At 43.4% G+C, this 15472-nt stretch overlaps 1 protein-coding gene and 1 non-coding gene across 2 annotated transcripts in view; one reads left to right on the forward strand and one right to left on the reverse strand.

The window, feature by feature from the left end:
* Nucleotides 1–15472, forward strand: part of SNX31 (sorting nexin 31) — a 75868-nt gene that overhangs the window by 13421 nt on the left and 46975 nt on the right. The window contains exons 3-4 of the mRNA XM_007173409.2: nucleotides 557–671; nucleotides 3692–3756. Coding sequence (XP_007173471.1) covers nucleotides 557–671; nucleotides 3692–3756 — 180 coding nt within the window. The remainder of the gene's footprint in view (nucleotides 1–556; nucleotides 672–3691; nucleotides 3757–15472) is intronic.
* Nucleotides 12405–12477, reverse strand: TRNAR-CCG (transfer RNA arginine (anticodon CCG)). Its single transcript has one exon. It is a non-coding gene; the product is annotated as a tRNA-Arg (tRNA).

Genomic DNA, 15472 nt, shown 5'->3' on the forward strand with positions numbered 1-15472 from the left:
AATACAAAAAATTATTAACGAGATGTTTTGCATTCTCTTCTCTCTGTACTAAGTCTTCATAGTCTGGAGTGTATTTTACTCTTACAGCCCATCTCAGTTCGGACTAGCTGCATTGTCAGTGGCTACCAAATTAGATAGCACAGCTGTAAACATCTGCTGTTATATTCAGATTGGGTGGGGGGCATGGTGGGGGAATTAAATTCCTAACTCTCATCATTGACGTCACAGATACTATTGGGGAATTAATTAAAGGAATATTGTATGATGTGACTGGTGGGCAGTTTTGTAAAAACAAATGAAAAATTAAAATGTACCCCAAATCTACCAAACTCAGACTGGAGTTGTCAGTCTATGATATTTCTAATAGTGTTCTAGAAACCTATACAGAAATAAATTGCTCCTTAAGAAAATCAAGGTATCTCCTTTTGGCCACCAGGAAGGGTTCATTTTGAATAAAGTGCTGGAGAGAGACTTGCCCTAAGAGGAGGCTTTGGTATCTCACCAACCCTGAATTTCAGGCGCTTTGCCTTAACTGTGTGTTTTCTGGATCTTTCAGCTAAGGCGGGTGTTTGGAAATTGCCTGCCACCCTTTCCACCAAAGTACTATCTCGCGATGACCGCATCTATGGCTGATGAGAGAAGGGACCAGTTGGAACAGTATTTGCAAAATGGTATGTATTTGGATTTTTTAAAACGGATTTATCGAGATGTGAAAGTCACCCATTTTATATATATACTCAGTGGTTTTTAGTATATTTACAGGATTGTGCAACCATCACCATAATCTAATCTAAGAACATTTTTACCACCCCAAAAAGAAATTTTATACCTATTATCAGTCAATCCCTGTTTCTGTCCTCCACCAGCCCCTGTCTTTATACACTAATTTATGCCTTTATAAATTTGCCTGCTCTGGATATTTCATATAAATAGAGTCATAAAATATGTGGTCTTTGTATTTGGTTTAAAAATGCTTTGTTTAGATTCATCACCCTGCAGCCCCTGCCCCCGGGGGCTCTGTGTTGGCTTTGATTGTAGAAGTCAAAGAAATATCTCTGGATTAAGACTGAACAAATGGATAAAATGAACTGCTTATGTGAAAGCTCTCAGGAGATAGCGGAGATGTTTACTGGCAGTGCCAGAGTTGGTTATTCCATCTCTGTCTTCCCCAGGAGCCATGCTAAGTCACCACGGATACTCGGAGGTCTGCTCTGGCCCTGTGAGGCTGGCAATACAGAGGTCCTGGCCCATTGCTGCGTTCCTGAAAAGTGTTGTACACAACAGGACTGAGCTCTCACAAAGAGAACGGGGTGGGGAGAAATAGAAACACTGGCATTCAAATATTTAAAGGTTTAAAAAGGGGGAAATGGTATAGACATAAAATGTTTTAAAAATATAACCCGTCCAAAGAGTATAAAATGAAAGGTACATTCCCTTCCACCTGAGATTCCCAAGCCTCTAGAAGAAAACACTATTACAAGTGGCTTGTGTATTTCTCAGAAACCATCATGTGTATTCTAGTGTGTGGGTACATCCCTGTTGGTTAAACACAAATTGTAACTTACCTTATACACATTTCTGTATCTGAGTTTTTGAAACTTTTTATTCTGAAAGAATTTCTGATTTACAGAAAAGTTGCAAAATTGATGCAAAATTTTCTGTATTCTCTTTATCCAGATTTCCCAAATGTTAACATTTTACATTTGCTTTATCATTCTCTCTCACTTTCCCATGTCTCTGTTTGTATTATGAATGTATGCATACATATATATTATATATAATTTTTTGAGATGCTTGTTTTGCATATACAAGCCAGTTTACCCTTAAATACATCTATGTGTATTTCCTAAGATCGAGGACAACTCTTCTGTAACTACTGTATAGTTACCAAAATCAGGCAATTAGCATTGATATAATAATGTTATCTAATATAGAGACCTTATTCAAACTTCACCAACTACCCCACTAATGTCCTTCATAACAAAAGAAAAAAAGCTTTTTCTTCTGTATGCTGATTTTATTCCTTTTAAAATATTACTCTTACAGATCATTTTAGGTGAGAGATTATAGATTTACCTCATTATTTCTCAGGGCTGCACATATTTTTTTTAAACATGGTAAATAGAAATTCTAGAAGTCATCTATTTTCCATTCATCTTTTGTAGTGGAGACTATACCTCTTTTAGACCTGTTAAATAAACCCTTTCAAACTCAAAATGTAATATCTTCTGAATTTTCATTCCTTCTTGGTTTGTGTTCTCATATCTTCATGAAATACTCCTTTTAACAACTGGCCTTTTCACAAATGATCACACTGCTTAAAGGGTCACTTCTCCAGGCCTGGCCTTTATCTGTAGTCAGGATGCTTCATGCATCCTCTTGGAAGGTGAAGGAAGGAGACAGTGCAGCATAGCGCTGTGACTGTGAACACAGTCTCTATTCAGACCTAGAGTCAAGTCCCAGGTTTGCACCTCACTGGCTGTGTGACCTGGGGCAAGACACTTACCTTCTCTGAGCTTCAGTGTCTTTATCTGTAAAATGGAGATACTATCTACTTCAGGTAATCTTCTGTTGTTGTGAAGATTAAGTGAGCTAAAATATACCAAGTGCTTTGCATAGTACCTGGTACTTAACAGTTGTACAGTAAATACTAGTTGGATGAACACTTCTTCAATAGCTTTCCCCATCCCCAAGGATCCACGCTAATGATTATAATGATTAGTTTGTATACATGGTACACATATTCCAGAAAATAAGACAAGAGCTTTTTCCCCCTTTAAAAAAGAGGGAATACCTTTTATTAAAAAAAGTTTCTCCTGTTACAGAGACGCTCTCTCTCTTAGTTACTTTATTTTGAAAAACATGGCATCGTTTGGGAAGCACTACCTCAAATGACCTCAGTCAGTGGTAGTTTTGAATGCTGGTAGAAGTTATTTGACAAAATCAGTAAAACAGCAACAAAAAGAAAGACATTTAATACAGATTTAGAAATTGGATAAGTTTAGCTCAAGTGCAGGGTCCAGGAGAGGACTTGTGGGGAGGAAGATAAGAAGTGAGGAAGCGGCTGAGAAGCACTTCACGTGTGAGTGTGAGGTCCTCAGGGAAGAGTCTTGGCCCATCTGCTCGGGCCACAGCGCTGGGTATTGGTATCTGGAGCCTTAAAACTAAGGGGGAAATTGCTCTTATAAGTATAGAAGAATGAAATTTTAAATATCTGACAGCCTTATAATTGCTTTTTTTTTTTGGTAACCTCTTGAGAGCTCCCATCGTGAAAAGAGGTCCTCTCAATCAGTGTTTCTTGGTTGATTTAAAATTTTCAAATTACCAAGCATCTTGCTAAAGTGGGAGTCTAGGTCCAAATTTTTAGATCTTATTGCTACCTCGTATTAACCTCATCATCCTTCTATAGGGGCAGCTAGTTGGATATTGGGCCATGGGTGTGCATGAATAAAGTAGGAGTCCTGGAAACAGTCAGCCGGATTGGTGTGATGGGTTCATGCTGCCTGCGAGGCTGCCTGGAGGAGGCGGGCTTTGTAGATTTTCTTGAATTTGAGAAGTCACAGGCTCCATCGCCTTCAAGGAGGCAACGGTGCACTGGCAAGGCCTGGAGGGCTTCCTGGAGGACAGAGCAGTTTAACAGCGCAGTCAACCCAGCCCCGTGGTAACCTGGATCGCTGTCCCTGTTTTTCAGTAACCATGGACCCAAACATGTTGAGAAGTGATGTCTTCGTTGATTTTTTGAAACTGGTGCAGCTGGTAAGCTTGCTTTTCTTGACTAAGGTCATTATTTCACTGCAGAATATGTCTCCATGTGTGCTTTTCTGGTCATCAGTCCTACAGAGCCTGGATTCAGGTAAAATACATTCGTTTGGAGTAACAGGAAAATGGTTCCTATTTTGTTGCTTTGGAAGTTTAGATTCTAGATGGAAAATTAAGTGTGTCACTTGACCTTTTGCCCATTTTATTTAAGCAGATACCTTTTTTCCTGTAGCTTAAGCATTGTGCATCTCAAAACTGGCCATGGAGAAGAGAACCTTTTACCATTAAGGGCCCCCATGACAATTGTGGGACCCTACTTTTGTAGCTGGGACTTCCAAGTGTGCCACAGTGAAGACCTCAGGACAGCAGTAATAGCCATGGCAGCTATTACTTGTATATTCTCTGCTCCTAACTTTATCGTAAACGGATCACGGAGAAAATTCAGTCTCAACAGAATGACAGACAGCAACTCCCTTTCCTTTGTTGGTCTAAAGAACAACTGGCCTCTTGTCCCCTAGAGGCTGGAACTTGGCCAAGTACATTTGTTTAGCACAGCACCCATTCAGGTGGTACACGTGGGAACATTTTTATGCCTGCATGTACATTCTTTTTTTAATATATAGATTTAATTAATTAATTAATTAATTTTTGGCTGCATTGGGTCTTCGTTGCTGCTCGCAGGCTTTCTCTAGTTGCGGCGAGTGGGGGCTACTCTTCGCTGTGGTGCACGGGCTTCTCACTGCAGTGGCTTCTCTTGTTGCAGAGCACGGGCTCTAGGCATGTGGGCTCAGTAGTTGTGGCATGCAGGCTTCAGTAGTTGTGGCTTGCGGGCTTCAGTAGTTGTGGCTCGTGGGCTCTAGAGCGCAGGCTCAGTAGTTGCGGCACACGGACTTAGTTGCTCCGTGGCATGTGGGATGTGGGATCTTCCCGGACCAGGGCTCGAACCTGTGTCCCCTGCATTGGCAGGCGGATTCTTAACCACTGCGCCACCGGGGAAGCCCTGCGTGTACATTCTTGACTGAATGGAAGAACTTCAAAAGGATTGAAATTGCACAATGACGTGATATTATTGAACTGGCTCCTTAGGTCAGGAAGGAATGATACCTTGATCAGACGTGTAAAAACTGGGAGCAAATTTGCATTTACTCAGTTGTTCAAGTGTGGTGACAAACTTACTGGTCCAGCCAACTGAGAAATGCCCCTAGAGCCTCCCCTCACATTGTATAATTGCTCGTACTTTCACATACACTTAATGGTATGTGTATATATATATGTATATGTATATACTTTTTTTTTCTTTGAAAAGGTTGTTTTTGAGGTGCTGCTGGTGGTAACATTCCAACAGCACAAAAGAGTCTATGATGAAAGTAACCTCGCTCCTACCGCAGATCTCCAGCGCCCCCCCTCAGAGACAACTGTTGTTTACAGTTTAATGTATGTCCCTTCTACACATTTCCATGCACATGCAAGCATTCGTATGTATGCATATCCTTTTTTGCTTTACAGATAAGCACACACTCTACCCACTTTCTGAACCTTGTTTTTCAAAGTTTACATCTTGCAAATCATTCTATGTGAATGCATGGAGGTACCGTCAGCCGTGGTTCTGTCATCTTTGTGTGCACTATGGTTTTTGCTTTCAATGCTTTCTAAAAATCATTCAGAGGGTGGCAGTGTTTTGGAGCTTTGTTTTGAGCGTCTTTTTTTCCTGATAATTTAAAGGAGTTTTGTTTTTTTTTTAATGTGTTTTTCTTTCCTCCTTTCTTTCTTTCTTTTTTATTGGGGTATAGATGTTTTACAATGTTCTGTTAGTTTCTACTGTACAGCGAATTGAAGTAGAGTTCCCTGTGCTATACAGCAGGTTCTCATTAGTTATCTATTTTATACATATTAGCGTATATATGTCAATCCCAATCTCCCAATCCATCCCACCCCGCCTTTCCCCACTTGGTGTCCATACATTTGTTCTCTACATCTGTTTTATTTGATTTTAGTGCTCCAGTATTTTTTTATCTGTATAACTCTGCACAGAAACCTTTTACCCCAGTCTCTTCCTGCTTCTTCTGATGAGATTTTCACTTTTGCAATGTCTTTATTTTTCGCTTCTGTTGCTTCCGTGAACTTGGCCAGCTTCCTTTCACGTCTATTCGCTTACCTCTTTTTTGAGACCTTGATCTGTTCTTTGAGGTCTGAGTTCAGAAGCCTTATTTTGATTAACACAGCCATTGTTTTCATCTCCTTGGTGGCATCACTTTTGGGGGGATATATTTTTCACCCTTAGTTGGTCATGTTTCTTTCCTCCTTTCTTGTGGGATTTTTGCCTCTGGTTCTTCCCAGGTGATCCGTCAGCTTTGAAAGGGGTGCATTCAGTGAGCCAGCTGATGGCTGACCCACGGTGTTGGGAGTTGCTGGAGCTGAGCTGGTGGAACCTGTCTGCTGTACTTCTGGATCTTGCCTCTCCGTTTCTGAGGACTTTCTCACTAACACTTTGCCCCAGGCCAGAGCGTCATGTCTGCAGTGAAACCCAAACCACAGTTTCTCTTATCAAGATCACATCTTCAACCATCCTGCTGACTAATCAGCCTCAGAACTGGCTTAGTGGTTAGGAGTGCAGGCTCAAAGTGAGATGGCCAAGGTTCAAATTTTGGCTGCCCTACTTTGGATTTGTATTTACTTAGTCTCTTTGTATCTCAGTCTCCCCATCTCTAAAATGGGGAGAATGGCTCCTCTCTTAGTGTTGTTGGGAGGATTAAGTGAGCCAGTGCTTCTTAAGGCACTTAAATGTAATCTGGCCAATGTTATAACACCTATGAGGTCCTCCTGCTATTACCAACGCCAGTCCTCTTTCCTCTTCCCAGCCTGCTGAGAGATTGCTTCCGGCAAAGATGGCGCCTGCACATCTCTCCCCAGACACTAGGTGGTGTCAAATGGGCCCAGAGTTGTGCTCCCAGACCTGCCTAGTGCCTCCTGATGAACTGCTTTAACACAGCTTCTATGTGGCTTGAGTCCTGCCTGCTGCATCTTTGTACCTCTGCTTCCCTCCTCCCTGACCAGACCCAATTTTCACCAGAGACAGCCCCTCTGAAAACCCGGTTGTCCAGGCTTGGGACCATTTTCAACTTCTTCTAAGATGGTGAGGTGTGGGTCTGCCAGACCATTAAAGGAACCCAGGGAGCAGGGATTGGGAAGTTTCCCCACCTCAGTATTATACAGACCCCACCTAAATATTTTCACTGCCTTTGATAAGTGCCTGGCCTGCAGTTTCCCAGTGGTTATTGCCAAATAATCACACGCTCACGGGCGTGGCCCTCCAGGGCTCAGCAAGTACGAGCACATCTTCCTGTCTCTGGGCAAGTACACGCCGTGTGAGAAACGTGAATACATGTGACTGCGCAGGAGACTTTCGAGGAGGCTCTATCAAGGATGGCCAAAGGCAAGCTGCAGTCATCAGAGGGGGTTGCCTCCACAGGGCATTCAGTCTGGGCCAGACCCAGTGCTTTCTGTGTGGTATCTCATTTATCCCTCACAACTTGTGGAGGACGGTGCTGTTAGTATCTCTTTTTCAGGTTAAGTAATTTGTCCAAGGACCCACATCTTCATAAGTGGAAGCCCAGCGAGCCTGGATCCACTGATGCCATGAGATATTTCTAGAGTGGTGGCCGCCCCCCAGCCCCGCCCCCTGCCAAATACCTCTCGTTGTGTGTGTCTAGCCTCCACCACCACCCCCCCCCCCCCGCCCCCCGACTTACCATGCTCTGTGTTTTTGCCCTGCAATTGCCTCTGAGATGAAGGGACTTTTGAAAAGGCAAAACCGAAGGCTTTAAACTAAAGACTTTTTACGTTCCTGGTTCTTAATCTAAAGTGTGAACAACATGTTTGAGAAAAAGGAGACTAAGAAGGTATTTGGAATGGCTTTTGTATACTTGGGAAGTTAGGGGCAATTTATGTATCTGGGAAGTGTTGCCCACCATAGCTCTGGGCGCTCTAGGAAATGACTGTTTCCCCATTTCCTCTTAAGAATGTTTTCCGTGTCCCTTGGAGTGAAATGATTAGGGACGATTATTAAGTGTGATGGAAATTTAGAGGTTGGCGAGTCCAAATATGGATTTTCTTGGATAATAAAGCTCAGGGTAAGCACTATGGCTACCAGACATTCTTCTGCCTCAGAGCAGAATATCAATAAAGCATACTGATGGAGCTTCTTTGATAAATTAAACAATTTCTCAGGGTGTTACATTCGACTTGAAAAGAATTAGCACATGTTTCAAAATGTGTTAAGGCAGCCCATGGTATTGGAGGATTTCGAGGTTTCTTAAAGATAAATGCATTCCATTTACTACTGTGAATTGTTTTAATTCCTGATCTGCCCTAGATCAAGATGAGTTAAGTTTTGTTTCTACAATCCGAACCCACCACTTTGGTTTCTTTCCTCTAATTGCGTTTTTGTATGGCTTTTACATTTTATAAATTATATATGTAAAGTAAAATTCAAATATCACAAATAGAGCCAAATTCCTCCTTGATCACCACTCCAAATGTTTTATCTGTTGTTCACTTGCTTTTATCTCATAATACAAAGGTTTTTCAATGGTTTATTTCTCCTCTTTACCATATTGTTCTAAAAATGTTTATTTTTTTAATCAAAGCAAAATGTGCTGATAGTTTTAAAAGTAAAATAGTGCTAAAAAGGATTTAAAAGTAAAATAGTGCTAAAAAGGATTTAAAAGTAAAATAGTGCTAGAAAGGATTATACTATAACCATCTCCTGCTTTCCAGAGGCATGGCTTTTAAATCTTTTAGCTTTTTCTTTAGATATTTAAATACCTAGAGGTTAATGATATACATCTCTTTCCCCTGTTCTTCAATTTGAAGACATTATCCACTGACTCCCTGTTATGGGGGAAGAGGATTCAGCTTTCTTATATCACCTTCTTTCATTCCCCTCTTCTCCCCAATTTTGTTATATTACAATTAAAAAAAATTAAATCCTTAGTCAATATTTTGATCATTATAATACATAAATATTTCTTACTACTGAACAAATAATGTTTATGATTACCCTTACTTTCTTGAACAACTTTTGTGGGTTTTTTGGGGGGAGTTAAAAATGGCATCATTTAAAAGAAAAAAAAATGCTTAGTTGTTTTTAAACATATGACTCTATCCATACCCAAAGCAGTACTGAAAGCAGAACTTCTCCCACGGTCAAACCAGTCAGATCCTTTTCTTGGAGGTGATCCACCCAGAGTCTCTGTCTTTCTGATGTTTGAGAGAGATTTGAGTAAATCCGCCTGCCGGTGGGGAGTAGCCAGTGGAGAAGGAGATGGGATTGGCCTTGATAACCAATGGGACCAAGTCCTTGAGGAAGGAGGGTTGAACACAAACTGGGATTGGGTGGAGGAAGGAGTCCTCTTGAAATGAATGTGAGACAGAGAGAAAGACTGGGCGAGGCTACAGGCAGGTCTGAGGTTTGTGAGTTGAAGTAGACTGAGTCCCCTCTTGATGTTTCCTCTGTGACTTATAAGAGGTGAGGTTACCTGGTGGGGATGAGGGAGGAGGTAAATATGGTTGGAGTCTTGGGGAAAGTGGGGAAGCTTGAAGCAGAGTGATAGTCAGAACACTGCTAGCCGAGGCAACCAAGAGGACAAGCTGGAGAGGCGGGCAGTTGAGGGCCGGTTGCCAACCAACGCGTCTCCTTTTAACCAATGGCAAAGAGTTGGGTGGCGCTTAAACTTTGTACCTCCTTTGATGAGGAGGTTACCCACGGAGAGGAGGTTGCCCAACTGAAACCAGTGTCGCTGTGTCAAACAGAACACTGGAGACTTTAATCTTAACATTCTCTTCTCAAATCGAGGTCACATAAATATGGAGTGGTGGGCTTGAGAGGGAGGTTATGTGCATAAATAATCAATCTTAAATGTACCATTTTAGATGCCACTATCATAGTTCCTTTGATCCTCTCACTTGGATTATTTTGAGAAATATGGCGCCAAGATTATTCAAATATCTGTTTGCACAGGGCACCCTTCAAAATAAATGTACTGCCTAATCCCTGCTCTGAAGGAGTTTATCATCTAAGCAGCCATCAGACCCAGCTTTAAACAAATTACGTATAAAAAAGCCAAGAGCACAGGGCTTCCCTGGTGGTGCAGTAGTTAAGAATCCACCTGCCAATGCAGGGGACACGGGTTCGATCCCTGGTCCGGGAAGATCCCACATGCCCGTGCACCACAACTACTGAGCTTGCGCTCTAGAGCCCACAGGCCACACCTACTGAAGCCCGCGTGCCGCAACTACTGAAGCCCACGCGCCTAGAGCCTGTGCTCCACAACAAGAGAAGCCACCGCAATGAGAAGCCCGCACGCAGTAGCAAAAATCCGACGCAGCCAGAGATAAATAAATAAATAAATAAATTTATTTATTAAAAAAAAAAAGAACATGCAAGAAATGAATACTTAGCATAGGTAAGGTGGAGTTCAACTATTTCCATATTAGTCAGGCCTTCTTCAATCGCAAGGGACAACCATAAAAGGGAAATGTATTCATTTAACTGAAAAGCTGGGGAAGCTTGGCCGGCACACTCTTTCCACTCCCTACCCCGAGCTCTGCTTTCCTCTGTGTTGATTTCATTCTCACAGAGCGTCTTCATGCCATGGCCTCTGCTTCAGGATTGGCAGCCCCACCTGAAGGAGAGCACCCTCCTTTCCCCCTCTCGGATGGGGTCAGAGCTCCACTGGCTGAGGCAACCTGTAGGGTGATTGCTAGAGAGAAGGAGGAAGGAGAGTGAAGGGCAGCTGCCAACTGACTTGCCTCATCCTGACCAATGGCAAAGGGTTGGGTCTCCAAGACAGAATAAGAAATAGATATTTAGACTCTGAAGTTTTTCAGAGTTTTTGGTGAGGAAGATCACAAAGGTAAAGTGCCATTCCCATCACATCATATCTAGGGTATGTACTCTCAAGATGACTTATCACTGGTGATGTTGACATCAATGCTAACATTTTTTTAAATTGTTTTTAATTTATTTATTTATTTTTGGCTGTGTTGCGTCTTCGTTTCTGTGCGAGGGCTTTCTTTAGTTGTGGCAAGCGGGGGCCACTCTTCATCGCGGTGCGCGGGCCTCTCACTATCGCGGCCTCTCTTGTTGCGGAGCACAAGCTCCAGACGTGCAGGCTCAGTAGTTGTGGCTCACGGGCCTAGTTGCTCCGCGGCATGTGGGATCTTCCCAGACCAGGGCTCAAACCTGTGTACCCTGCATTAGCAGGCAGATTCTCAACCACTGCGCCACCAGGGAAGCCCCAATGCTAACATTTTTACGATGCTGATTATCTTCATGTCCATTTGTAAACTGAGTCAGAGGAAACTAAAATATAAGATCCTAAATATGTTAAATATTAACTTCTCATTTTATGTGCACATGAGAAAAGAAATAAATTATGGAACACTTAAAAAAAAAAAAAAAGAAATAGATATTTGGTCTCTGAACCCGGTTCCTGACACAGAGCTCCAAAAACCCTTGCTGTTTCCTGAGTGATGGGGATGATAGGAGCATCTGACAGAGTTCCTAAGGCCCCTGGAACCTCTGGAGTGCTAAGGGTGTGTTTTTGCATGCTGATGAGATAATTGGTGGCTGGGGGCCCCTACAGAGCTTCAGGATGGGGGCTGGTCACCCCAAAGACCAAAGCATGATTGGAAGGTTGGAACTTTCAGCCCCACCCCCTGGCTTCCTGGTTTGGGAGAGGGGCTGGAGATTGAGCTGATCATTGATCATGCCTACATGATGAAAGCGCCATAAAAATCCCTGAACTATGGTGTTCAGAGAGCTTCTGGGTGGGTGAACATGTAGAGGAGCTGGGAGGGTGGTGCACCCACATCCCTTGCTCTATCCTTCTCTTCCATTTGGCTCTTCCTGAGTTGTATCCTTTATAATAAATGGGTTATAGTAAGTAAAGAGCTTTCCTGAGTTCTATGAGCTATTCTAGAAAATTATCAAACTGAAGTGAGGAGTGCTGGGAATCCCAGATTTATAGCGAGTTGATCAGAAGTATGGGAGGCCTGGACTTGCAGTTGGCTTCTGAAGTGAGGGAGGGGCAGACTTGTGGGAGTCGGTCCTTAATCCGTGTGGGCTGTGCTAACACATAATTAGTGTCAAAAATGTTGATGTGAGTGGCGTAGAGAAAAATAGTGTTTTTCTTTTTAGTGTCCCATGAATGATGTAAGGACATTAGAGAGTTTGGAGCATGAGAGGTACATTTTCAGGTTTGCATTTAAAAAAATATTTCTCTGACTGCTGTGTGGAGAGTGCCTTGTGGGGAGCAGTGGAGTGGGGCAAGAATGGAAACAAGGTGACCTATAAGGAGGCCATTGCAGGAGTCTAGGGGGGAGGACATATCAGTTGGGACTAGAGTGCTGGTGGTGAAGATGAAGAGAAGTAGATGGACTGAAGAGATACTTTAAGATGTGAATATACAGGACTCAGAACTTGATTGGATATGAGTGTTGAAAATATCTCTCTGAATCTTTTCTTTTCTTTTTAAAATATTTATTTATTTATTTATTTATTTGGCTGCGCGGGTCTTAGTTGAAGCACGTGGGATCTTTAGTTGCAGCACGCGGGATCTTTAGTTGCGGCATGTGGGATCTAGTTCCCTGACCAGGGATCTAACCTGGGCTCCCTGCACTCGGAGTGCAGAGTCTTAACCACTGGACCACCAGGGAAGTCCCACCCCTGAATCTTTTCTTGACTTTTATTTCTTATCTGTTGCCACTAAGTCATATCAAAGATACATAACAACCTCATCATTCCTACTGCTAACAATAATGAAACAATAAAGCTGTCATCTGAGTGTCTGCAATGAATGGCATCCCACTCTTGCCATCCTTACTTTTAGAGCTGAAGGAATGGAGTACACAGAAGGGAAGTCACCTGTCAAGGTTTACACAGGGTCACATGCAGTGAGGGTGGACTTAGGCTTGGAACCAAGCTGTCTGCTCTGTGGATCATGCATTTCTTAAGCACACGGTCTAGCCCCGTCCCTCGGTACCTGGCACACGGATGACTGTCTCCAACTTCGCTCAAGTCTCCCACGTCCTCCAGTCCCTCCTCTAGCTCATTTTCACCACAGTGCCAGACGCATCTTTCCATGACTCCATTTACATCCTTCCATGTGCCTGATCCAGAACCACCATGGCCCCCTTTTGCCTTTTTAAATAAAATCCTCAAGTGTCTGATTTCAGGGCCATCTATAATCTGACCCACTCTACCAATGCAATCTGCTTCCTCACTTTTCTTTTGCAGAAGAATTTAATACGGATATGCATTTCTATCATTTTCACTGTTTATATAATTTAGATATCTATTGGTCTGCAATATAGTTTGAGTTGGGAGTTGCACTGAAGTAACAAATTAATGGTAGCTTTTCCTTAAATCAAACCCAAAGACAATGACATCTTTCCGTTCATTTCAAGAGTGTTTTTCCTCAGAGGTAAGAAGTGTTTGTGAGGCCAAATACCTTTAAGAACCTAAGACCTGGGCAAAGGTATACCTAGAAAGGGACTGTTTGCAACAGTTGCTCTGGGGAAACCCCTGACCCTTGACTACTCTGCTAGATGTGGGGTCTTGGGAGCCCTACTGTTATCAGTTATCATAACTGCAGGGGAAGTGGGGAAATCTGCCACAATTCCCCCCAGGAAGGTAGAAGTGAAGAAAGTAGGGCTGAGGTTGTGTAGGGAGAGCTCAGGGCCTGTGCTATGGAGGCGGGAAACCAGTGCCCCTGACATGCTGTGGGAGGGCTTGGAGTGATTTTCACAGGATCCCAGGAAGTGGGTTGTCCCAGCACTGGATGCCTGAAGGGAAAACCTGGCAGGTGGTTGGTTTAGCATCTGCTGATTTGGAGGCTAGTACTGACAGGGAGAAGCCACAGGACTGTTTGAAAATTGACCAACACAGTGTTCAATAAGTGGCAGATTCACACAGGCAGACAGACACTTACTGTACATGGAGGGGGCAGCATTACATGGTCCCTCATGCTGGTACTATGGTAGTAACGTGGCAGCCATGTAACTTATCCAAACTCGGACACTTTTGAGAGTGGAAGGAACACTATGATTGTTATGATACGTTAGTCTGCTTGGGTTGCCATAACTGGGAATCTTAAAGAACAGAAATTCCTAAAACTGTGAGAAATAAATTTCTTCTTTGTGCGTGTGTGCAGAGAGAGCAAGGTCTGTGGTGTCTCTTCCTACAAGGAAACTAATCCCATCATGAGGGACACAACCTCACTTAACCCTAATCACATCCCAAAGGCTCCATCTGCAAATACCATCACATTGGAGGTTAGGGCTTACATATGAATGGGGGAGGAGGGACACAAACATTCACTCCAAGGCAATGCTGGACCAGCCTTCCTGGACCAGCCAGGAGATAAGTCCAGCCTAGTTGAGCCCAGGCTGTAGAGTCATGAGGAGCTGGCCTTGAATCCTGCCTCTGCCACCAACTAGCAGTATGTCCTGGAGGAGTTCAATATATGTGAAGCAGTTAGCACAGAGCACAATTATCAGTATCGTGATCTAACAATATATTTGTATGTAATAAATACATAGATATTATATTTACTCATAAATGAGATGCTATCTCAACAAGTTGCCTGTATATGTAGATATAGCACATTCACAAACTGCTGCTTTTGTGGACGAACTCTTTGAATTTGGGGAACAGCAGCATTTCTCTTCTAAAGTACTTAGGTTCAGAATCATAGACATTTAGTGATTGTAAGTAAGTGGGTTCAGGGCAGGCGTGGTTAAGATTTAAAGTCAAGGGCTTCCCTGGTGGCGCAGTGGTTGAGAATCTGCCTGCTAATGCAGGGGACACGGGTTCGAGCCCTGGTCTGGGAAGATCCCACATGCCGCGGAGCAGCTGGGCCCGTGAGCCACAATTGCTGAGCCTGCGCGTCTGGAGCCTGTGCCCCGCGACGGGAGGGGCCGCGATAGAGAAAGGCCCGCGCACCGCGATGAAGAGCGGTCCCCGCACCGCGATGAAGCGTGGCCCCCGCTTGCCGCAACTGGAGAAAGCCCTCGCACGAACCGAAGACCCAATACAGACAAAAATAAATAAATAAATAAATAAATAAATAAGAAAATCCTTAAAAAAAAAAAAAAAGATTTAAAGTCAAAGCTTGCCCTTGGATAACAAAATTAGGAAAAAATAAGCCTGTCACTAACATGATGGACCTTTTGAGGTACCTGGGCAGTGCGATTGGGTTGTTGGATTTCCCAGTTGCCTACAAAGCCTGGTGCCTAATCCGCTGTGTCTGTGAATGGCAGGGGGTGGTCAGGAGGACTAAGGAGGGCGAGGTGCTGCCTGTTGAGGGGAAAGGGGTCTCACCTGGTCAGCTGACCTGAACCCCAACCCCGTGTTCCCCCAATAATCTTCTGATCAGTCATCAGGATCTTCCCTCCCCCAAACTGATACCAGGAAGGAGGTGACCTGGATGTAAATTTTCTGGTCACTAAAAAGAGATACTGCCTCTCCCCGCATACCCCCCGCCCCCATCCCCACACACTGTGTTGCTAATTACTAATATTCTGGCTTATATAGCAGGCTCAGAACACAGCAAATGACTTGAATGGCTCTTTTCTCATTTCTCCCAAGGATGACACATCACTAGTGCCATTCTAAATGCCTAGGAGAGAAGTGAACGCATTGCACGCAGTG

This window comes from Balaenoptera acutorostrata, chromosome 17 (assembly GCF_949987535.1).
Source record: "Balaenoptera acutorostrata chromosome 17, mBalAcu1.1, whole genome shotgun sequence".
NCBI lineage: Eukaryota > Metazoa > Chordata > Mammalia > Artiodactyla > Balaenopteridae > Balaenoptera > Balaenoptera acutorostrata.